This window comes from Bos indicus x Bos taurus, chromosome 10 (assembly GCF_003369695.1).
Source record: "Bos indicus x Bos taurus breed Angus x Brahman F1 hybrid chromosome 10, Bos_hybrid_MaternalHap_v2.0, whole genome shotgun sequence".
NCBI lineage: Eukaryota > Metazoa > Chordata > Mammalia > Artiodactyla > Bovidae > Bos > Bos indicus x Bos taurus.
The window spans coordinates 97,659,547-97,684,675 of record NC_040085.1 but is presented as its reverse complement, the minus strand read 5'-3'; the positions used below and the strand labels follow the sequence as shown (position 1 = coordinate 97,684,675).

General features: G+C 39.0%; 1 protein-coding gene across 1 annotated transcript; it reads left to right on the top strand.

The window, feature by feature from the left end:
• Positions 1 to 53: 53 nt before the first annotated feature.
• On the top strand, positions 54 to 23,260 carry ATG12 (autophagy related 12). Its single transcript, XM_027552640.1, has 4 exons — positions 54 to 483; positions 12,467 to 12,603; positions 20,814 to 20,876; positions 21,490 to 23,260. Exons 1-4 carry the CDS (start codon positions 321 to 323, stop codon positions 21,547 to 21,549), a joined length of 423 nt encoding a protein of 140 aa, XP_027408441.1. The 5' UTR covers positions 54 to 320; the 3' UTR covers positions 21,550 to 23,260.
• The last annotated feature ends 1,869 nt before the right edge of the window (positions 23,261 to 25,129 follow it).

Below are 25,129 nucleotides of genomic sequence, written 5' to 3'. Positions count from 1 at the left end.
GAGGGGTTGGCACGGGGGGAAGCGGAAATAGCTCCAGGACCGGGGCGCGGAGCTGAGGGGCGCGTGCGCACTCGGCGGCTGACGGAGACGTCGCCCAGAGACCTTTTCCGGAAGCTTGCTAGAGTGAAATAGTAGTTGCTCTGTCAGCGATCTAGGGACCACAACAGATTCGACGCAGAGGACCAACCTGCGATTCCGAGTCAGGGTTGGGTTCTCCCCCGCCCCTACCCCGGTGCCTCTCTAGAGATGTTCTTTGGAGCAAGGCCCGCCCACTGCACTCGCTGAGCCAGCGCTTCCGCCCTCCCTTCCCTCCAAGCAAGATGGCTGAGGAGCAGGAGTCTGCGCTGCAGCTCCCTCCCTCAACTGCTCCCGAAGCTGAAGTGCCTACCGAGGTCTCCCCAGAAACAGCCACTCCGGAGCCCCCTTCTTCTGCTGCAGTTTCTCCGGGAACAGAGGAACCTGTCGGTGACACCAAGAAAAAAAGTAATTTTCAGAGCACTGTCTCTCTGGGCAGAGGCGGGAGGTTGAGGTTGTGTTCGAAAAGGGATGGAGGCTAATAAGCAAAAATAGGGTAGGGCCGGTTCCAGACGAGGTTCTTGACCAGTCAGGAGAAAGGAAGTATACTTTTCGGCTTTCGAGACGTTTGAGTTGAGTGCCTCGAAAGAAAAGCTATCCCTAGAGGCGCCGTCGCGATGTGGTGCTGGGTTTTAAAACCGTGTACTCTCATCTTCCTTTAAAATAGCCAGACTGCGAGCTATGTGAGGATGGGAGCACTGTGGGATCTTGGTAGCTCCGAGTACTTAATGCGAGATCTAATTATTTGAATAGTGACTTTAGCTGATACGGATTGTTGTTGTTCAGTCGCTCAGTCGTTTCGGACTCTGTGCGACCCCATGGACTGCAGTACTCCAGGCTTCCCTGACCTTCACCATCTCCCGGAGTCTGCTCAAACTCATGTCCGTTGAGTCGGTGATGCCATCCAGCCATCTAGGTGGTAAGGATAGTCTGTAGCAGATCTGAAGTAGAATCCACACCTTCCAACTAGGTCACCGGTTTTTTTATACCAAATGGGTGTGAGCTCATCTTGGACCAAAAAACGGGTTTTGAACACTGCTAAGGGAAAACCGAAAACATTAGCATCGCCTTAAAAAAAAAAAAAGCAACACCATTTTGGAATCTTTGTAACGAATTACATTCATTACAAATCATTTCATTGCTTGAACTCGCTGTCCTCAACCCTTTATTGCTTGAGAATTAGTTCACCATTGTAAAATACAGAAATTCCTTTGTAAAATGCAGAAATTCCTAAGTGGAGCACTCTATGTAGAGTTGCCTATGAGAAAAGCAGGAAATCATTTTCTGTCCCGAGTCTTAAAGTGTAGGTATGGCATTTAGTGCTTACTGATCTCTAGGCCTTTCATCCAGCTTCATTTTCTGCTACTGTGGAGTGTAATTGTCTGTCCCATCATTGTCCCTCTTTTAAGTCAGACTGACCCTACATTTGAGGGAAGTCTTCTCTGTCATTTCCAGCTGATGCACAGTAGGGGAACAAAACCCTGTAATTATTTCTGTAGATAACCATTAAAATCGTCCTTCAGATGAATCCCTTGAGTTTTACAGATCCTCTTATTTTTTTGGAGTCATTGTGTTAGTTTCAGCTGTACAGTGAAGTGAATCAGTTATACATATATCCACTCTTTAAGATTCATTTCCCATGTTGGTGATTACAGAGTATTGAGTAGCATGCCTTATGCTATACAGTAGGTCCCTGTTAGTTATCTGTTTTATATATAGTAGTGTTGTGGAGAAGGCACTGGCACACCACTCCGGTACTCTTGCCTGGAAAATCCCATGGATGGAGGAGCCTGGTGGGCTGCAGTCCATGGGGTCGCAAAGAGTCGGACTGACTGAGCGACTTCACTTTCACTTTTCACTTTCACGCATTGGAGAAGGAAATGGCAACCCACTCCAGTGTCCTTGCCTGGAGAATCCCAGGGACGGGGGAGCCTGGTGGGCTGCCGTCTATGGGGTCGCACAGAGTCGGACACGACTGAAGCGACTTCGCAGCAGCAGCAGTGTTGTTCCCTTTTTTAAAATTTAAATTTATTTATTTTAATTAGAGGCTAATTACTTTACAGTATTGTATTGGTTTTGCCATACATCAACATGAATCCCCCACGGGTGTACATGTGTTCCCAATCCTGAACCCCCCTCCCACCTCCCTTCCCATACCATCCCTCTGGATCATCCCAGTGCACCAGCCCCAAGCTTCCTGTATCCTGCATCGAATCTGGACTGGCGATTCATTTCCTACATGATATTATACATGTTTCAATGCCATTCTCCCAAATCATCCCCCTCCCTCTCCCACAGAGTCCAAAAGACTGTTCTATACATCCGTGTCTCTTTTGCTGTCTCGCATACAGGGTTATTGTTACCATCTTTCTAAATTCCATATATATGTGTTAGTATACTGTATTGGTGTTTTTCTTTCTGTCTTACTTCACTCTGTATAATAGGCTCCAGTTTCATCCACCTCATTAGAACTGATTCAAATGTATTCTTTTTAATGGCTGAGTAATACTCCATTGTGTATATATACCACAGCTTTCTTATCCATTCATCTGCTGATGGACATCTAGGTTGCTTCCATGTCCTGGCTACTATAAACAGTGCTGTGATGACAAAGACAGAAATATAGATCAATGGAACAAAATAGAAAGCCCAGAGATAAATCCACGCACCTATGGACACCTTATCTTTGACAAAGGAGGCAAGAATATACAATGGAGAAAAGACAATCTCTTTAACAAGTAGTGCTGGGAAAACTGGTCAACCACTTGTAAAAGAATGAAGCTAGAACACTTTCTAACACCATACACAAAAATAAACTCAAAATGGATTAAAGATCTAAACATAAGACCAGAAACTATAAAACTCCTAGAGGAGAGCATAGGCAAAACACTCTCCGACATAAATCACAGCAGGATCCTCTATGACCCACCTCCCAGAATAGTGTTGTTCCCTTTTATTGCCTTCCAATTTACTCTAAGCCAAAACAGACTTTGAAAGGGTTTGTCTTAATATCTAGCAGTCTCAGTCAACAGTTTACTATGTACTTGACCCTGGAGATCGCTGTGAGAACTGTGGCTAAAAAATAACTGCTCACAACCTCGATATGGTCTGTTTTCTTGGGTCTGCTCAATTTATGATTTTTAACCATCCTTTAAAAATCAAATTTTCATTTTCTGGGTCCTGTGAATATTTGAGTTAGCTTCTCTGATGTCACACTTACTTTCTAGCTATTGAATTTCTACCCTGAAATTGTCATCCTTTTTTGAGGACCTTTTTTGATAGAAAAAAGCCTAAATATTTCATATATTCCACATTTGGTTTAATCTACAGCTTATTGAAGCAGACCCAGGTTGTTAGTTCTTGCAGCCCTTTAGGATCATCTGAGGGAGCTTTTGAACTACCAGTGCCAAGGCCCTACTTCCAGAAGATTCTGATTTAATTCATGTAGGCATCTGTATTCCTGTAAATGTTCTTCCAGTTGAGTCTTATGTGTAGCTATGGTTGAGAACTACAAGCAAATTACCTTTTATAATTTTTTTTTTTAATGTATAGCTTTAATTATAAATATTTTTCTTCTGTAGTTTCTTGCCCTTGCCTTCTTCAGTAATACAGCTTACTATTTTCTGCTTCACATTCTTGGAATGTGCAGTTGCAGTTGACTGATTGATAGCCCCAGGGAATTTAGGGAACAGGGACCAGGTGGTGTGGAAGATCAGTTAACCAAAATCCCCTTAGTTATCTCCCAGTTCATCTTTTTTCCTTGGATAACTGAGATCAGAATTACCAAGTGGAAGAAGAAAGATAAGCTTTAGTAGAAAGATAAACAGTGCATGATGGGTTCCAGATGGCTTCATTCCAGGGATAAACTTGAATAAATTGATCTCAGTAAACTCATAGTGACCCAATTTTTTAATACCAAGGAATGGGACAAGAAGGATGTAACAGAATGGAGTTGACTTTAGGGGGCAGCAGAACACTTCTGCTTTCAGTCTTTCTTTTGATTTAATAGTTAATTTTATTTTAATTGAAGTATAGTTAATTTGGGCTTCTCAGGTGGTGCTCTGGGTAAAGAACCTGCCTGCCAGTGCAGGAGGCTTAAGAGAGTCGGGTCAGGAAGATCCCCTGGAGGAGGGCTTGGCAACCCACTCCAGTACTCTTGCCTGGAGAATCCCCTGGACAGAGGAGGCTGGAGGGCTACAGTGTGTAGGGTTGCAGAGAGTCAGCTATGACTGAATCAACCTAGCAAGCATGTGCATAGTTAATGTACAGTGCTGTGTTAGTTTCAAATGTCCAGCAAAGTGAGTCAGTTACATGAGTGTGTATTGCTCAATCATGTCCAACTCTGTAACCCTATAGACTGTAGGCCACCAGGCTCCTCTGTCCATGGGATTTTCCAGGTGAGAATACTGAAGTGGGTTGCTATTTCCTACTCCAGGAGATCTTCCTGACCCACGGATCCAACCCAAGTCTCTTATCTCCTGCATTGCCATGTGGATTCTTTACTTCTATGCCACCTGGGAAGCGCCTATTCAGCTAAACATATATGTATAGATTCTTTGTCATATTCTTTTCCATTGTACATTATCACAAGATAATTGAGTATAGTCCTATTTACCTGTTTTATATCTGCTACTGCTAAGTTGCTTCAGTCATGTCCAACTGTGTGACCCCACGGACTGTAACCTATCAGGCTTCTCCGTCCATGGGATTCTCCAGGCAAGAACATTGGAGTGGGTTGCCATTTCCTTCTCCAATGCATGAAAGTGGAAAGTGAAAGTGAAGTTGTTGAGTCGTGTCTGACTCTGTGCAACCCCATAGACGGCAGCCCACCAGGCTCCCCCGTCCCTGGGATTCTCCAGGCAAGAACATTGGAGTGGGATGCCATTTCCTTCTCCGATACATGAAAGTGAAAAGTGAAAGTAAAGTTGCTCAGTCGTGTCCGACTCTTAGCGACCCCATGGACTGCAGCCTACCAGGCTCCCCCGTCCATGGGATTTTCCAGGCAACAGTACTGGAGTGGGGTGCCATTGCCTTCTCTGTTTTATGTTTAGTACTATATGTTAATCCCAAACTCCTAATATATTCCTCTCCGCTTTGCTGCTGCTGCTAAGTCGCTTCAGTTGCGTCCGACTCTGTGCAACCCCATAGACGGCAGCCCACCAGGCTCCTCTGTCCCTGGGATTCTCTAGGCAAGAACACTGGAGTGGGTAGCCATTTCCTTTTTCACCTCTCCCCTTTGGTAACTATAAATTTGTTTTTTATGTTTGTGACTCTGTTTCTATTTTGTAAATAAGTTCATTTGTATCATTTTTTTAGATTCCACATATAAGTTGTATCATATGATAATTATCTTTTTCTGTCTGACTTAATATGATCTCTAGATCCATCCATGTTGCTGCAAGTGGCATTATTCTGTTCTGTTTTTCGCTGAGTGATACTCCACGTCTTTTTTCCCATTCGTCTGTTGATGAATACTTAGGCTTCTTCCATATCTTGGCTATTTGAATAGTGCTGCTGTGAACATGTGGGTGTGTTACTGTTTTCTCCAGATACATGCCCAGGAGTGGGATTGCAGGGTTTTATGGTAACTCTATTTTTAGTTTTTTAAGGAACCTCCATACTGGTCTCCATAATGTCTGTTAATTACATTCCCACCAACAATGTAAGAGGGCTCCTTTTTCTCCACACCCTCTCCAGCATTTATTACTTGTAGACTTCTTAATGATGCCCATTCTGATTGATGTGACTTCATGGTAGCTTTGATTTGTATTTCTCTAATAATTAGCAGTATTGAGCATCTTTTCAAATGCCTTTTGACCATCTGTGTCTTCTTTGGAGAAATATCTGTTTAGGGCTTCTGCCCATCTTCTAATTGGGCTGTTTGGTTTTTTTTTGATACTAAGTTGTAAGAACTCTTTGTATATTTTGGAAATGAATCCCTTGTCTGTTACATCATTTGTAGATATTTTCTCCCAGTCCATGGGCTGTCTTTTTGTTTCCTTAATGGTCTCTTTCACTGTGCCAAAGCTTTTAACTATTAATTAGGTCCTATTTGGTTACATTTGTTGTTATTTCCAGTACTAAAAGAGACAGATTCAGGAAAATGTTGCATTTTATGTCAGTGTTCTGCCTGTGTTTTCCCCTTGGAATTTTATAGTATCCAGTCTTACATTTTAGGTCTTTAATATATTTTGAGTTTATTTGTGTATGTGGTGGTAGTGGATGTTCTGATTTCATTCTTTTACATGTAGCTGTCTAGTTTTCCCAGCAGCACTTACTGAAGAAACTCTTTTCTTCATTGTCTATTCTTGTCTCCTTTGTAGTGGATTACTTGACCATAAGTGTGTGGTTTCATTTATGGGCTTTCTCTCCTGTTTAATTGACCTGTGTGTCTGTTTTTGTGTCAGTACTGTCTTGTTTTGGTGATTGTAGCATTGTGCTGCTGCTAAGTCACTTCAGTCATATCCGACTCTGTGCGACCCCATAGACGGCAGCCCACCAGGCTCTCCGTCCTTGGGATTCTCCAGGCAAGAACACTGGAGTGGGTTGCCATTTCCTTCTCCAGTGCATGAAAGTGAAAAGTGAAAGTGAAGTCACTCAGTTGTGTCCAACTCTTCGCAACCCCATGGACTGCAACCTACCAAGGCCCCTCTGTCCATGGGATTTTCCAGGCAAGAGTACTGGACTGGGTTGCCTTCTCCAGACGGTAGCATTGTAGTATAGTCTAAAGGCAAGGAGTGTGATTCCTCCAGCTCTGTTCTTTCTCATGGTTGTTGAAATACTTGTTTTAGTTCTGTGAAAAATGCCATTGGTAATTTGATAGGAATTAAATTGAATCTGTAGATTGTCTTGGGTGGTGTAGTCATTTTAACTATACTGATTCATCCAATCCAAGAACACAGTATATCGTTATCGTTCTTTTGTGTTGTCTTCGGTTTCTTTCATCAGTGTCTTACAGTTTTTGGAATACAAGGTTTTTGCCTCCTTATTTAGGTTAATTCCTAGCTATTTGATTGTTTTTCATGCGATGGTAAGTGAGATTGTTTCCCTAATTTCTCTGGTATTTTGTTGTTAGTCTGTGGAAATGCAGCAGATTACTGTACACTAATTTTGTATCCAGCAACTTAAAGGAATTCATTGATGAGCTTTATTAGCTTAGTATCACTGATTGATTTGCAGATGTTGAAAACTCATCATACCCCTGGGATAAAACCCACTTGATCATGGTGTATGGTCCTTTTAATGTATTGTTGGAATCAGTTTGCTAGTATTTTGTTGAGGATTTTTGCATCTGTCTTCATCAGTGATACTGGCCTGTAATTTTCTTTTTTTGTGATACCTTTTTCTGGTTTTCCAACAGGGTGACCTCATAGAACGAGTTAGTAAGTGTTCTTTCCCCTGCGATTTTTGGGAATAGTTTGAGAAGAATAAGCATTAAATCTTACAAATATTTGGTAGAATTCACCTGTGGTCCTGGACTTTAGTTTATTGGCAGTTTTCGAATTCCTCATTCAGTTTTAGTACTGGTAATTGATCTGTTCATATTTTCTATTTCTTCCTGGTTCAGTCTTGGAAGATTGTACCTTTCTTAAAATTTATCCATTTCTTCTCAGTTGGCCATTTTATTGGCATATAGTTGCTCAGAGTAGTCTCTTACGATCCTTTGTATTTCTGTGGTGTCTATTGTAAACTTCTTTTTCATTTCTGATTTTATTGATTTGGGCCCTCTTCCTTTTTTTCTTGATGAGTCTGACTAAAGGTTTATCAAGTTCGTTTATCTTTTCAAAGAACCAGCTTTCAGTTTATGTAATCTTTGTCTTTATTTTATTGACTTCTGCACTGATCTTTATTTTTTCTTTCCTCCTACTAACTTTGGATTTTGTTTGTTGTTCTTTCTCCAGTTGCTTTCGATGTAAGGTAAGGTTGTTTGAGATTTTTCTTGTTCCCAAAGTAAATCTGTATCACTGTCAACTTTCCTTTTAGAACTACTTTTGCTGTGTTTCATAGGTTTTGGATCATCGTTCGTTTTCATTTGTCTCTAGGTACTTTTTATTTCCTCTTTGATTTCCTCAGTGATGCATCGATTGTTTAGCTTCCATGTGTTTGTGTTTTTTGCAGTTTTTTTCCAGTAGTTTATTTCTAGCCTTGTATTGTTGTGGTCAGAAAAGATGCTTGATATGAATTCAGTTTTCTTCAGTTTACCAAAGCTGGCTTTGTGGCACAGCATGTAATCTATCCTAAAGAATGTTCCCCGTGCATTTGAGAAGAATGTGTATTCTGCTGCTTTTGGATGGAACACTATAAATATCAGTTGAGTCAGTCTAGTCTAATGTGTCATTTAAGACCTATATTTCCTTATTGATTTTTCTGTCTGGATAACCTGTCCCTTAATGTAAGTGGGGTGTTAAAAGTCGCCAACTATTGTTGTGTTACTGTCATTTACTCCTTTTATATCTGTTAACATTTGCCTTATACATTGAGGTGTTTCTCTGTTGGGTGCATGTATATTTACAATTGTTATGTTATATCTTCTTGGAGCGATCCTTTCATTCTTATGTAGTGTCTTTGTCTCTTGTAACAGTCTGTATTTAAAGTGTATATTGTCTGATACAACTGTTGCAGCTGTGGCTTTCATTTGATTTCCATTTGTGTGGAATACCTTTTTCCATTCCCCACACTTTCTGTCTATATGTATGTTTAGATCTGAAGGGTTTCCCTGGCAACTATACAGATTTTGTTTTTGTATCCATTTAGCCAGTCTTTTTTGGTTGAAGCATTTAGTCTGTTTTCTCTTAAAGTAATTATTGATATCTATGTTCCTATTGCCATGAACTTAAAAAACACTTACTCCTTGGAAGGAAAGTTATGACCAACCTAGATAGCATATTAAAAAGCAGAGACATTACTTTGCCAACAAAGGTCCGTCTAGTCAAGGCTATGGAGAAGGCAGTGGCAACCCACTCCAGTACTCTTTCCTGGAAAATCCCATCGGTGGAGGAGCCTGATAGGCTGAAGTCCATGGGGTCACGAAGAGTCAGAGATGACTGAGCGACTTCACTTTCACTTTTCACTTTCATGCATTGGAGAAGGAAATGGCAACCCACTCCAGTGTTCTTGCCTGGAGAATCCCAGGGATGGGGGAGCCTGGTAGGCTGCCATCTATGGGGTCGCACAGAGTCGGACACGACTGAAGCAATAAGGAAAGTCAAGGCTATGGTTTTTCCAGTGGTCATATATGGATGTGAGAGTTGGACTGTGAAGAAAGCTGAAGAATTGATGCTTTTGAACTGTGATGTTGGAGAAGACTCTTGAGAGTCTTGAAAGAAGAGACTCCCTCTTCTTCCAAGGGGACTGCAAGGAGATCCAACCAGTCCATCCTAAAGGAGATCAGTCCTGGGTGTTCATTGGAAGGACTGATGCTGAAGCTGAAACTCCAATGCTTTGGTCACCTCATGCAAAGAGTTGACTCATTGGAAAAGACTCTGATGCTGGGAGGGTTTGGGGGCAAGAGGAGAAGGGGACGACAGAGGATGAGATGGCTGGATGGCATCACTGACTTGATAGACGTGAGTCTGCGTGAACTCTGGGAGTTGGTGATGGACAGGGAGGCCTGGTGTGCTGTGATTCATGGGGTCGCAAAGAGTCGGACACGACTGAGAGACTGACCTGAACTGATTGCCATTTTGTTGATTATTTTGGGTTCATCTTTGTAGGACTTTTTGTTTGCCTTCTTTCATTCTCTTGTGATTTGATGAGTATCTTTTGTGTTAAGTTTGGATTCCTCTTTCTTTTTTGTATGAATGTCTGTTAATAGATTTCTGTTTTGCAGTTACCTTGAGGTGTTTATGTAGGAGCCTATACTTATAGGTACTTGTTTTAAGTTGCTGATCTCTTCATTTTAAATGCACTTTAGATACTTTACAGTTATACTTTTCCTCTTTTCATAGTTACTGTTTTGATATTATATTTTACATCTGATTTGTTTTATGTATTGTTTAAACTGCCTATTATGGATACAGATGATTTTACTATTTTTGTCTTTAAACTTCCCTGCTAGCTTTGTGTACAAATGATTTCCTGCCTTTATTGCATGTTCGCCTTTACCAGTGAGCTTGTCTGTGTCATAATTTTCTTATTTCTAGTTGTGCCCTTTTCTTTTCCAGCTACAAAAGTTTCTTTAGCATTTTTTGTAACGCTGGTGGTACTGAGTTCTTCCAGCTTTTTTTTTTAATCTTTAAAGTTTTTTATTTCCTCATTATATCTGAACGAGAGCCTTGCTGGGTAGTGTGTTCTTGGTAGTAAGTTTTTCTCTGTCATCACTTTAAGTATATCATGCCACTCCCTTCTGACCTGAATTAAAAAATCAGCTAGTAGCCTTATGGAAGTTCCCTTGTATGTTTTATACATACAAGTATTTTGTTTATCTTCAATTTTTGTCATTTTGTTTACAATGTGGTGTTGTATATTTCTCTGTGAAGTAATCCTGTATGGAGCTTTCTTCACTTCCTAGACTTTGGTGACTGTTTGCTTCCCTAGTTTAGGGAAATTTTCAGCTGATATCTCTTCAGATATTTTCTCAGGCGCTCTCTCTCTCTCCCTGTTCCCCTTCTAGAGTATAATGTGAATATTACACCTTTAATGTCCCAGAAGTCTCTTAAACTATCCTCATTTCTTTTCATTCTTTTTTCTGTTTGGCAGCAGTGATTTCCCCTATTTTGTCAGAACTAATCATTCTTCTGCCTTATTGTTAAAAAAACTTCCAATTTTTTTTGTTAAGTGAAGTAACTTCTGGAGAAAAATTCATAGTCTTTCTATTTGCATCTTTGTATTTTGAATTACTGAAACGTTTGATTTCTCTGAAACCTTTTTGGCCCTAGTTGATATATTTTCTTTTTAATAATTTGTATTGTTTTCCTTCATTAAAATGTTTATTGTAGAAAACTTGGTAATTACAAATAGCACAAGTAATATCAAGTAATAATCACCTATAATACTCCTACTAGGAAATACTATTTTGGAGCATATTCTACACTTACATGAATATGTGCCTGTGATGGTTTTAATGAAATTGAAATCGTTTTCAGTTTTATATGTAATTATGCTGTTTTATTGGAGAAGGCAATGGCACCCCACTCCAGTACTGTTGCCTAGGAAATCCCATGGACGGAGGAGCCTGGTAGGCTGCAGTTCATGGGTTCGCTAGAGTTGGACATGACTGAGTGACTTCACTTTCACTTTTCACTTTCATGCATTGGAGAAGGAAATGGCAACCCACTCCAGTGTTCTTGCCTAGAGAATCCCAGGGAGGGGAACCCTGCTTGGCTGCTGTCTATGGGGTCGCACAGAGTTGGACACGACTGAAGCGACGCAGCAGCAGCATGCTGTTTTATATGTAATACTTTTTGATAACTTTTAATACTATGAAATATGCTTTATAATACTTATCTTTAATGGCAGCTTAATTATCTTATGGTTTAATGAGTGAGTTATATGATACTGCTGTAAATACTCTATACATAATCATTTAATCTTTATAACAATCTTACCAGGTTTCTGCTATTATCCTCATTTTATAAGTGGAGAAAGTGTAGTATGGAGAGATTAAAGGGCTTACCTAGATACATGTATACGTACCTGGCAAGTGGCAGAGCCGAGACTTTGAACTCAGGGAGCTCAGAGTGTGTGTTAACTTTAGTATATAACTTCTTTCATAGAGTATAATATCTTTTATTTAACCAATCCCCTCTAAATATCTTTGTTGGAAATTTAGATGTATCTTTTTTAAATTAAAAATAAATGTTTCCATGAAAGTGAAATTCTTCTAAATGAATCTGTTCATATCTTGTATTTTTAATCTCAGGCATGCCTCCAGGATCATGAGTACATAAACTGTGTATTGAATGAAGATTTCAGCTTTCTAACGCCTTTTACATCCTATCCTCTTTAGGCGCGTCAGCGTACTTGTCAGTCTAGTTCACCATTGAACAGCATGAGTTTGAACTAAGCGGGTCTACTTATATCTTCACATGTGGCTCAGTGGTAAAGACTCTGCCTGCTGATGCAGCAGATGCTGGTTCAGTCCCTGGGTCGGAAAGATCTCTGGTTGAGGAAATGGCAACCCACTCTAGTATCCGTGCCTGGAAAATCCCATGGACAGAGGAGTCTGGTGGGTCCATGGACTAACAAAGAGTCAGACGACTTGGCAACTGAGCAGCAAGTCTACTTATACATGGATTGTTTTCAATAAATACCTACCAGAGTAATAGATAATCCATTGTAGGTTGAATCTGTGTATGCATAAGTTATAGGTGGATTTTCAACTCTATGGACATTGATGCCCTCAGTTCCTGTTTTGACCAGGGTCAACTGTTTGTTTGTTTTTCCTTTACAGTTGACATTCTGCTAAAGGCTGTAGGAGACACTCCTATAATGAAAACAAAGAAATGGGCTGTAGAGCGAACCCGAACCATCCAAGGACTCATTGACTTCATCAAAAAGTTCCTTAAACTTGTGGCTTCAGAACAGTTGGTATGAAACCAGTGGTGGTCATTTCCCTACAGAAACTCACAGAGCATTCATCTCTCAGTATCCGGGGGGAGGGGATTGATTCTAGGACCATCTTCTGTAGATGCTCAGGTTCCTTATATAAAATGGCATATTTGCATATAATCTGTACATGTTCTCCCATATAGTTTAAATCACTTTTAGATCTCTTATGTATTACCTTATACTATGTAAATAGTTGCCAGTACCCAACAAATTAAAGTTTTGCATTTTGGAACTTTATGGAATTTTTCTCTCCAAATGTTTTTTCATCACAATTGGGTGAATCTGAGGGAGCATTCAGAGCCCATGGATTCAGAGGGGGAGCTATAGTTCCTAGGCGACAATAAATAACTTGTATAGAAATACATATGGAGCCACATATGTTACTTCAGTAATATCCTTTTATTTCTTTTGTTAGTGGAATTTCTGTGCTTTATTGAAGGATTCTCTGGTGAACCCTGAAATGAAATTAATTTTTTTAGCCTACTGTATTGGTTTTCCTCAAAAAGTCACTGAATGTCCATGCAGAAAGATCTATCCTAGAATATCGGTACAGAGAGTTCTGGAGTTCTCTTTGTTCTGGTGTCAATATTGCATTCTTCCCGTTCTTCTCAAGGTAAGCAGTGCACCTGTGCCATGTGCTGTGGAAGAACTAAGAGATGCTCAGTTCTTCCTTCATGAGTTTGAACTGCAGAAATCTGCTTATACGCAGCCGTTGAACAACATGAGTTTGAACTGCAGAAATCCATGTATACGTGGATTTTTTTCAAATACGTAGTGTACTGCTACACAACCAACAGTTGGTTGAATCTGCCTTGTATACCTAGGTTTTTGACTGCTCAGAGGGTTGGCATCCCACCCCCTTGTTTCTAAGGGTCAGCTGTATTCATTTCATACTGTGGTACATGTTAAGCATTTCATGCCAGATTGTTAGGATTACAATTTTAAATGCCACTGGTTTTGAATTTGGTATTTGACCACAGAAACTTAAACGTCTGCATGGACTTGACTTTTTGTCACATATATTAATATATAAAATACCTTTATCTTCAGATCACACTCTTGGTCCGTGTTAACACATAATGTATAAGTGGATAGGTAATTGAAGAATCATTAACTGTTTTTTGAATACAATTATGTATATGGATTGGGAAGGGATATAGTTGCTGTGAACACAGGAATGAGAACTGGTAAAATGAATGAAGTGATTATTAAGTGAGGTTTGTTGGAATTTATCTCTTTTTGTCAATGAAGAAGAAGAAACTACTCTGATCTAAGATTTTGGTGGTAATTGCTTTTCACGAAAGTGTCATGTCATGAGTACAAAAGTTAAGTGGAAGATAGGTTAATCACTACAAGTTACTTGAGATAAGGATAGCATAAAGCCAGGGATTCCTCCAAAGGAAGTTGCAAGGGGAAAGTGTTGGAGATTTTTGAGTTTTACAGGTGAACATCTCCACTTGTGATCACTTGGAATGAGAAAATCATGTTTTCTAAAGAGTGCCATAAAGAATTTGATTAAATTTCAAAGATGGGCAAGAAGAATATAGTGTCATCTACTTGCATATGGTAGCTAAAACCTGAGGAACAGAGAACCTTGCCTAGAGGTCAAGTCTAAATGGAATAGTTAGGGGGATGAGGACATACACTTAAGAGATTACTAAGGGTAGAGCATGAAGAGTTGGAGGTAACTAGAGGAGAACCAAGTAATTCAGGCATTACTTTTAGAATTTGTAGATAGAAGAAAAGACAAAACAGTGCTTTGTTCTATGTTAATGTTAGAATTTTGACAGTTTGTATTGCCTATATTCAATAATCTGAAAGGACTTGGTTGCATTTTGTATTGCCTGTATTCAGTAATCTGAAAGAACTTGGTTGATGTCAACATGTATTTGGTTGAACCACGTAAAGTTTTCATTCATGAATCGTTTCGACTCAAAACCCCAGCAATTTCATATGGTCCAATTTTAAGCTTCTATAGTGAATATGACTATTTCTTCCCTGTTAATCAATAGAAAGCATAAAAGTCATCTTTTAATCACTTTTCTAGATTAACCTAGAACTAACGTCTTCTAGCTTCATGGAGCTGCTGCTGTCGTTCAGTTGCTGTTGTCTCTTACTATTTGTGACCCCATGGACTGCAGGACGCCAGGCTTCCCTGTCCCTCACTATCTCCAGAGTTTGCTCAAATTCATATCCACTGAATCAGTAATACCATCCAACCATCTCACCCTCTGTTGCACCCTTTTGCTGCCCTCAGTCTTTCCCAGCATCAGGATCTTTTTTAGTAAGTCGGCTGTTCACATCCAGTGGCCAAAATATTGGAGCTTCAGCTTCACTATCAGTTGTTCCAGTGAATATTCAGGGTTGATTTCCTTTAGGATTGACTGGTTGGATCTCCTTGCTGTCCTAGAGACTCTCAAGGGTCTTCTCCAACACCACAGTTTGAAAGCATCAAATCCTTTGGCTCTCAGCCTTCTTTATGGTCCAACTCTCAGATCCATTCATGACTACTGGAAAAACTATAGCTTTGACTATATGGATCTTTGTTGGCAAAGTTACGTCTTGCTTTTTTAATATGCTGTCTAGGTTTGTCATAGCTTTTCTTCAAAGGAGCAAATGTCTTAATTTCATGGCTGCAGTCACCATCTGGACCCTACATTATTTTAGCAAAATAAATGTCAAAAGAAAAAGTAGTGCTGGGGATTCTGGGAAGATAGCAGTGGTGTCAGAAGGCATGAATTCCCACTAAAACAGTCAACTAGAAAGTAAAACCAAATCCCCGTAGTCCGTATACTTAAGACTCAGATGACAGTATCCTCGTGAACACTAAGATTCAAGTTGATAGAAATTCCCAACAACTACAGGATCTGTGTCTTATTAGCAGATGTGCTGCCAAGATATGCAAGCAACTTATCAATAGATAAATGGATAGAAGATGTGTACACCCACACACACACAGCACAGTGGAATACTCGTTCAGTCGCCAAGTTATGTCCGACTCTTCACGACCCCATGGACTGCAACACGCCAGGCTTCTCTGTCCCTCACCATCTCCCTGAGCTTTCCCAAGTTCATGTCCATTGCATCAGTGATGCCATCCAACCATCTCCTCCTCTGTTGTCCTCTTCTCCTTATGCCTTCACTCTTTATCAGCATCAGGGCCTGAAGAGTCAGCTGTTCACATCAGGTGGCCAAAGTATTGGAGCTTCAGTATCAGTCCTTGCCAAATATGGAAAAGGTGTATACAGTCAGCAAAAAGAAGACCTGAAGTGACTGTAGCTCAGATCATCAGCTTCTCCTAGCAAAATTCAGGCTTAACCTAAAGAAAGCAGGGAAAACCAGTAGGCCAGCCAGGTATGACTTAAATCCCCAGAGAATATACAGTGGAAATGATGCATAGATTCAAGGGATTAGATCTAGTAAACAGATCTAGAATCTAGTGCCTGAAGAATTATGGACAGAGGTCCATAATGTATTCAGTTAGTCGCTCAGTCGTGTCCGACTCTGCGACCCCATGAATCACAGTGTGCCAGGCGTCCCTGTCCATCACCAACTCCTGAGTTCACTCAAACTCAAGTCGATCGAGTTGGTGATGCCATCCAGCCATCTCATCCTCTGTCGTCCCCTTCTCCTCCTGCCCCTAATCCCTCCCAGCATCAGAGTCATTTTCCAATGAGTCAACTCTTCGCATGAAGTGGCCAAAGTATTGGAGTTTCAGCTTCAACATCAGTCCTTCCAATGAACACCCAGGACTGATCTCCTTTAGGATGGACTGGTTGAATCTCCTTGCAGTCCAAGGGACTCTCAAGAGTCTCCTCCAACACCACAGTTCAAAAGCGTCAATTCTTCGGTGCTTAGCTTTCTTCACAGTCCAACTCTCACATCCATACATGACCACTGGAAAAACCATAGCCTTGACTAGACGGACCTTTGTTGGCACAAGTAATGTCTCTGCTTTTCAATATGCTATCTAGGTTGGTCATAACCTTCCTTCCAAGGAGTAAGCGTCTTAATTTCATGGCTGCAATCACCATCTGCAGTGATTTTGGAGTCCCCCAAAAATAAAATCTAACACTGTGTCCACTGTTTCCCCATCTATTTCCCATGAAGTGATGGGACCAGATGCCATGATCTTAGTTTTCTGAATGTTGAGCTTTAAGCCAACTTTTTCACTCTCCTCTTTCACTTTCATCAAGAGGCTTTTTAGTTCCTCTTCACTTTCTGCCATAAGGGTTGGCGTCATCTGCATATCTGAGGTTATTGATATGTCTCCCGGCAATCTTGATTCCAGCTTGTGCTTCTTCCAGCCCAGCATTTCTCATGATGTATTCTGCATATAAGTTAAATAAGCAGGGAGACAATATACAGCCTTGACGTACTCCTTTTCCTATTTGGAACCAGTCTGTTGTTCCATGTCCGGTTCTAACTGTTGCTTCCTGACCTGCATATAGGCAGCAAACAAAATCATCCCAAAGAAAAAGAAAGAAGGCAAAATTGTCTGAGGAAGCTTTACAAATAACTGAATGGAATGCTACTGAGCCATTAGAAAGAAAGAAAATTTGCCATTTGCAGCAACATGGATGGACTTGAAAAGCATTACGCTAAGTGAAATAAGTCAGAGAAAGACAAATACTGTATGATATCACCTATTCATGGAAACCAAAAAATACAAAAAACCAGTGAATATAACAAACAAGAAGCAGACTTAACAGATACAGAGAACAAACTAATGGTTTCCATTGGTGGGAGTAGGGTACAATATAGGGCTGGAGAAGTGGGATGTAAGACTATTGGATGCAAGATAGGATGGAAGATGTATTGTACAACATGGGGCACATAGCCTATGTTTTGTAATAACTGTAAATAGAAAGTAACCCTTAAGAATTGTATAAAAAAATTTTTTTTAACTTAAAAAAAGAACTTCAGCCTGGAGTGTTTGGTTGCTCAGGCTCTGGGATGTGTCTTGGGGAGAGGTGGAATGAAATGTTGAAAGAATTTGAGGGACTTCCCAGGTGGTCCAGCAGTTAAGAATCTGCCTTGCAATGCAGGGAACATGGGTTAGATCCCTGGTTGGGGACCTAGGGTCCTACTTGCCATGGAGCAGCTAAGCCTGTGTGATGGCAAGTGCTGAGGTTGCACACCACAACTAGAGAGTTCTGTGCACCACAATGAAGAAAAGAATGAGAAGACAATAAATACTGAGTATGAACAATGGAGAGTAAACATACAGATACCAGGAGTCCCTGAAGAAGAAAACCAAAAGCAAAGGAACAAGACAAATACTTAGAACTATAACTCAAAAGAAATTTCTTCTAAAAAGATTTGAAACTACATAATGAAAAAACTTACCAAGATCCTGGGAATACTAACCCAGTGCAACCATCACCGAAACACATTCTGGCAAGATTACTGGACATGAAATAAAAAGAAAAATCCTTTGCACATCTAGGGGGAAAAGATCATAGCTTAGAATATTAGGTTACTTCCAGATTTGACTAGTAGAGATACAAAGAAAGTGTTGAGATAATGGATTTTATATACTATTAATGCAAAGCTGGCTTTTAAGGTAGCAACTATTAGCAGTGTGCAAGAACTGAAGAGTATGCTGTTGCCATGAACCCTTCCTGCATAATCTAATTGAGAGGTTGTAACAAACCAAAACGACTAAAGAGACATGACTTAAAAACAAATCATTAGTCTTTAAAATTTTATCCTCCCACATTCTAGCATTTAGTTAAAGATTGCATTTTGAAATTTTTACCTCCATGTATCCCCCATATAAACTACCTTAATTGCTTTTTATATTAAAGTCATTTTCAGTTGCTAACTCCTGCTACAGAGTTACATAGGTTTCTTACAGTTCTCTATTATATCTGCTGTATTGTCCCTTCGACAACTCACAACATCGTTTGTTGCTTTTGCCTACAGAGTCCTAATTATTACTCTCTTCACCTAGTTAAGTCCAAATTTGGTCCTCAACTTTTTTCTTCCAGAAAGTCTTTCCTAACCAAACGGCTAGGCTAAACTAATGCCACATCTTTGTGCTACACACCTTCTCAGATGCATCTTGCCCAAGTATATATTCTTATCTGCGTATGTTTGCTTATGGAAGGTGGGAATCAACGTTAATCCTCATTTTTGTTCCACACCTTATGCGTTTCCTAGCACATAATAGACACTCAGAGTTTGTCTACTGAAATAAACTAAATTTCATCCAGAGTCTGTTTCCTAATTTAAAGTGTACCAAAATATAATAAAATCTGTGTTCACTCAGAGTTGAACTGTCAGGAACCAAACACAAATTATTATGTCTCTATCATAGGAAATTCATGTTAAAATGCACACTGATTTCTGAAATTCTGTTAGAACCTTACTCAGTCTTAATAGTGAGTTGATATTTGATTATTTTAAATAGTTAAATAAGTATAACTATTAGTCTATTGACTACATCTACCAAGCGCTTACACTTGATGTGTACGATCTCATTTTATTGTTCCCAGCAGCTTCAAGAAGCATAGGTCCTGTTAGTTTCTGTATTTACAAACAAGCACACAGTTTGAAAAAAGTTACTTGGATTTAGAGCCAGAATTCAAACCTGGATCTCAGTAGAACCCCTCCTCTTACTTGTACTTAGTCGCTCAGTCGAGTCTGACTCTGCCAGGACTGTAGCCCGCCAGGTTCCTGTGTCCATGGGGATTCTCCAGGCAAGAACTCTGGAGTGGGTTGCCATGCCCTCCTCCAGGGCATATTCCCAACCCAGAGGTCAAACCCATTGCGCGTGGATTCTTGACCATTTGAGCCACCAGGGAAGCCCAAGAATACTGGAGTGGATAGCCTATCCCTTCTCCAGGGGAATTTCTGACCCAGGAATCAAGCTGGGGTCTCATTGCAGGCAGATTCTTTACCAGCTGAGCTACCCAGGAAGCCCTCTCTTCCTTACTTAAGAAGTACTGTTACCACTCTATATTGTCTGAAGGAGAAATGTACGTGATATTTATTCTTGTTCTAGCTGGTATCCCAAATAGTGTCTAGTAACCAACTATTTGTGTGTGTGTGTGTGTGTGTGTGTGTATTTAAGGACAGTGTGTGTATATATATATTTAAGGACTAAAAGATTAGTACCACAGTTACAACCACTGGAACTCAAACTGTCATTAAATGATAGGATTGAAAAGAGTTAGATGACTCATTTGTATAGAATTTGTAAAATTATTTGTTTCCCAATAAAACAAACTGAAACCACAAATTTTCTCTAAAGCCATATACTGTGAGCGTATTTCTTTCATATTTCTTCATAGAATATGCTCATATATGAAACCCAGGAAATTTTAGTCTTAGAATTTAATATAGATAAAGGAAAATTGTGTTAACCTTCAGTGTTTTGTTTTATTAAAAGGAAACTATGAAAAGTCACTTAGACACTATGATCTTTTGCTTCAGTATCTTCAGGAATTTTTTTAAGTACTAAAATGTTTTAGTAGAAACAGACTAGACTGAAACATTTAACAGTGAGTCCTTTAAGGAACAACAAGATTGTAAGGATATTAGATTTCAATTTTGTTACATTTTTTTTCTGTGTCATTTGGCCTCAAGTGACTTTAGGTGATGCAATGGTTAAGAATCCGCCTGCCAGTGCAGGAGATACAAAATACGCAGGTTTGAGCCCTGGATCCGGAAGATCCATTGGCGTAGAAAATGGCAACTCACTCCAGTATTCTTGCCTGAAAAGTTGCATGGGCAGGGGAACCTGGCAGGCTACCGTCCATGGGGTCCCGAAGAATTGGACACAGCTGAGCACACAGCACACAATTAGATGTTTTGATTTGGGGCTGTGTGTGTAAAACTTTGTTAAGAGAAACTTTCTTTAATTATTAATAAATGAGAATATTGGTATTTTTTACGAATGTAATTTCTTGAATAAGTCTTTAAAAGCTATTGGTGAAAACAAACGTTTCTTAGTTATAAAAAGCTGGAAACAAAAATTCTGTTACTCCTCCAAGGGAAAAAAATACTGTTCCAAAAGATCTTATTAATTACTAATTTATGAGAATTAGAAAGAAGGAGTTTAGGGACACTTTGTTCACTTCTGAAGACAAAGAATTTGAGGTAGCTGACTGGGAATCAGAAAATGCAGATTAATCTGAATACCTTTAAAAATGAATCACCATAAATGTTCTTCTTTCTTGCAGTTTATTTACGTGAATCAGTCCTTTGCCCCCTCCCCAGACCAGGAAGTTGGGACCCTCTATGAGGTAAAACATTCCTGCTTTATTTTCGTCATGGAATATGCTCATCTGTGTATAATGTGACCATTAACTCACATCATTTAAGAGAAGGAAATGGCAACCCACTCCAATATGCTTGCCTGGAAAATCCCATGGACAGAGGAGCCTGGTGGGCTACAGTCCAGGGGGTCGCAAGAGTCTGACATGACTTAGTGACTAAACTACAAGTTCATAATTGTCTATCAAAAAAGATTACTTTGTTGTGTCTCAATAAATGACACAGTGATTGAAAAATTAAGGAATGAATAATACAAATAGAAGATGACTGAAATATGACCAGAAAGTGAGATCTCCTTGTTTGCCTGCAGGGAGTATCCTCCACATTGTTTATATAATCAGTAATCCAGATCACCCTCCAAGAAATTGAAAAGGAGACTATGTAAGAATGATTTAATTTAGCATCTTTAACGTTTATGATGACTAGTATTTTTCCAGTAACAGCTTGTATCTGTTGAAGGAAATAGCCTTTATAGATACATGTACAAGGATATTTATGATACACATAACAATTCTTTCTTAGTTTCATCTAAAGATAACAAAAATTGAGTTTAATTTTCACTGCATTTTTTTCTTTTTGTAGTGTTTTGGCAGTGATGGTAAACTGGTCCTGCATTACTGCAAATCTCAAGCATGGGGATGAACTACAGAGGAAAAGATCTTGCTAACTTAAAAGGAATCTTCACAAAGGAAACTGCTCTGAAAAGTTTTCGTCTTGTGGTTGTAATCTGTTCAGCATGTATCTACTATGACCCACGTTTATTTAAAATATCCACAGAGTAGATGGACTTATAAAAATGTGATTTGTATTAATACAAAAATCATCATAAAAGATTGACATTAGTATATACCCATTACTACAGTTATTCCTTCAGAGGTATCTTCAAGGTATTGAAAAGGAGACTAAGATGATATAAAGCTGCTTTTGTACTACTTCTCAAAATAACTGAAATTGTTTACTTGAATAATTAGCACTCTACTGATCCCCCCCCCACAAAAAGTCAATTTACTAAAAGATTCTTTGGGGGCGTATTCAGGGAGTCAAATTTGTTTGTGGCAGTGATAGGCCTTTTCTCATTCACATTTCTGTCAACTGTTACCTTGTGAAACAGATTTGCATCGACCAGCTGGCTTTATTACCTTAGTCAGTCAGTAGAGGGCAACCCAGCTGCCAGAAAGAGTTAAGCAGCTTGGTTCTACATCTTTACCAGAAGATAATAGCTATTCCTGCTAATTTCTAGCAAACATCTAGCCAAGAGAGCACACATGTTGACACACTGGAAAACTGCTTTAGAGAAGAGTCATGGTTTTGGTTTGTTTTATTGGGAAACAGAAGTAATTTTACAAATTCTAGACAAATGAGTCATTGAACTCTTTCAATCCTATCATTTAATGATTCTTGAGTCCCAGTGGTTATAACTGTGGTATTACGCTCTCTTTCATTTCAAAGTGTCAAAAACACTCATTGAGTAAGCTTGGAAGCATCTTTCAGTTTTTTATAATGTATTTTCCAACTTGAAAATGCTCAAAAAATAATTGGAAAATAGCTAGATTTTATGCCATGAATAAAACTACTATTTTTTTTTACTGATGCTATTAAACTGATAATTGCTTTAATAAGATTTAACTTTTTTCTTCATTCTGTATTATATTTGTGATGCAGCATTTTTATAAAACATTCTAATAAATTGAATGGAATGTTCAAACAGGATCTAAGGTGTGTGCAAGAAATCTAAGTGTTTATTTTCAAAGATAATGAGAATGATATGATTTTGTCAAAGACAAAGTCCTTTGAGTCCCAGAATGTACTTTATGGTTAATTATCTGCCGTACATTATCATTAGGGAATGCCAAGGAACAATTCAGTTTAAGGTAAGGAAATCATGTTCAGTTCTCCTTTTCTACTTGAGAAAAAATTTCTAAGCCCCCTTATAATGATGTCCCTGTTTAATAAATTAATGCAACTAATATTTAGCCCTGAAATAATACAGGTTGAATTGTGTAAATTTATTTTGTAAGGTGAATTAAGAAATCAGTATATGTGTTGAAAGTTGGAAAGTATATTATTTTCAGATCAAGTAAGTTGAATATGGTGAAGATCTGTTGTCTAGTTTTGTGCTCTTACAGTTTACTGAAGGATGTATATATATTTACCTACATGCATTTATATTTAACAGATGGCAAGAATGTGTTTAACCTCTGTGTATATTATGTTTGCTGCTAAGGTTTCAAAATGATAGACTGTTTACTTAATACTTAACATCAAAACTACTTGAGTTTGAATTGTGTCATCAACTTATTCTTTTTTGATCTGAATAATTGATTAATTTATTAAATCTGAGGTTAGTTAAATATGTATACTTTGTTTTCTTCCCTCACAACCTTTAAAAATAGGGCTTTACAAGTTTTTCAAACTATATTTGCAACACTTACTTGGAAGCCTAGATCCCCTAAGTTATTTGCTTAATTAGAACCTAGAATGCAATTCACAAAAATATTTTTGCAGATGTTTGAACTCTTGATTGACATGAGCTTGGGGTGTTGGGGGGTACCTGAACCTTAAGTTTTCCATATTTATGAGAAAATCAGTGTCAGTAATGTCATGCTTTACCTTACTGTACAGAGATTACAGTGTATGTAATGTTAGACTGTGGGGCTTCCCAGGTGTGCAGTGTAAGGAATCCCGCCAGTGCAGGAGATGCTGAGACTCGGGTTCGTTCCCTGGTTCAGGAAGATCCCCTGGAGAGGAGAGTGACAACTCACTCCAGTATTCTTGCCTGGAGAATCCCATGGACCACAGAGCCTACTGGGCTACAGTGGGAGTCGCACAGGTTCGAACACCACTGAACAACTGAGCGCACACAACGCAGTGCTGTAACACTCCGCTTTATCTTTGAAGCTGCCTGTGCCAAGGACTTCACGGTGAGTTCTCCATATTTAGGGTATAAGGTAAGCTTAAGAATGTCTATCTGGAATCAAAATAAGATGGAACAGTTTCTGGAATAATTATTATTTTGGATATTGGGGGGGGGGGCGTGGCAGAGTTTTAACCCTGAAGGGACCTTTAATATTATCTATTCTGATAAGATTAGAAAACTCAAAGAGAAGTGCAGACCCAGCTTAGATCACATAGCATTAGATTACACTTGCTTTAGATGACACAGCCAGTTTAGTTGTGAGTAACTCACACTGGGAAAGTGCAGTGTTCAGGGGTATAATAATGAAAACCACCTTTTGTGCAGCTTCTGCTTCATTTCCCAAGGATTATAAATATACTTAGTGCAATATGCCTTAGTAAGGCATAAGGGAATTCAGCTACAGACCACATAATGAAAGGAAAGTATTCAGAAAACAGTACAGCAGATTTAGTTTTACAAATAACTCTTTTCCTTCAAAATTGTTCAGCCTGCACTAGATTATTCACTATTCCCTGAACATGCATTGTGTGTGTTTTCTGTTTCCTCCACTTCAGCCCCTTCAAGTCTCACCTCTCTGCCTAATTCATTTTTTATCTTTCTTAAAAATTACCTGAATCTCAGAAGGAGGAGATAGTCTCATAAGAACAGTGAACTACCACGCTTACAGCAGTTACTGCACTTACAACCTTATAAGCATGCTGAACACCCTTTCATCATTGTAATATCCCTAAAAATGGGATGTTTGGGGGCCTTTTATTTGGTACCCACTATGTAATACTTAGTACATTGCCTTAGCCATAATCAGTAATTTATCATATATTGAGTTTATGAAATTAAGTGTGGTTTGCAAAATGATTTGACTTAAAGCAACAAGTAATTTGTTTTTAATTTTTCATGGCATAAGATAAAAATGCAATATGACAGTTTTGATGTCCAATAATTGAAGAGCTCATTTCAGTTGATAGGAAAAGACCATTGAAAAATGGGCAAAATACATTAAAATGCAGTTCACAAGAATAAAAATATTGATGGCTAATGGGGCATGAAAAGTACTGGACATCACTAGTTATAAAAAGTACAAGTAAAATCTATGAAATGCTGATTATCACCTCATTATCAGTAGTTAAAAACAATTACCAGTATTAACAACACGGGGGAAAATAAGCCCTATCATACTCTTGGTGAATGAAATATGAATTAGTACTGCATATTTAGGGGACATTTTGGCAATCTATCAAAAGTCTTGAAATTGTAAATTTTCATTTGTTTATTTTGTCTATTCACTTATAGAGTGCCTACTATATC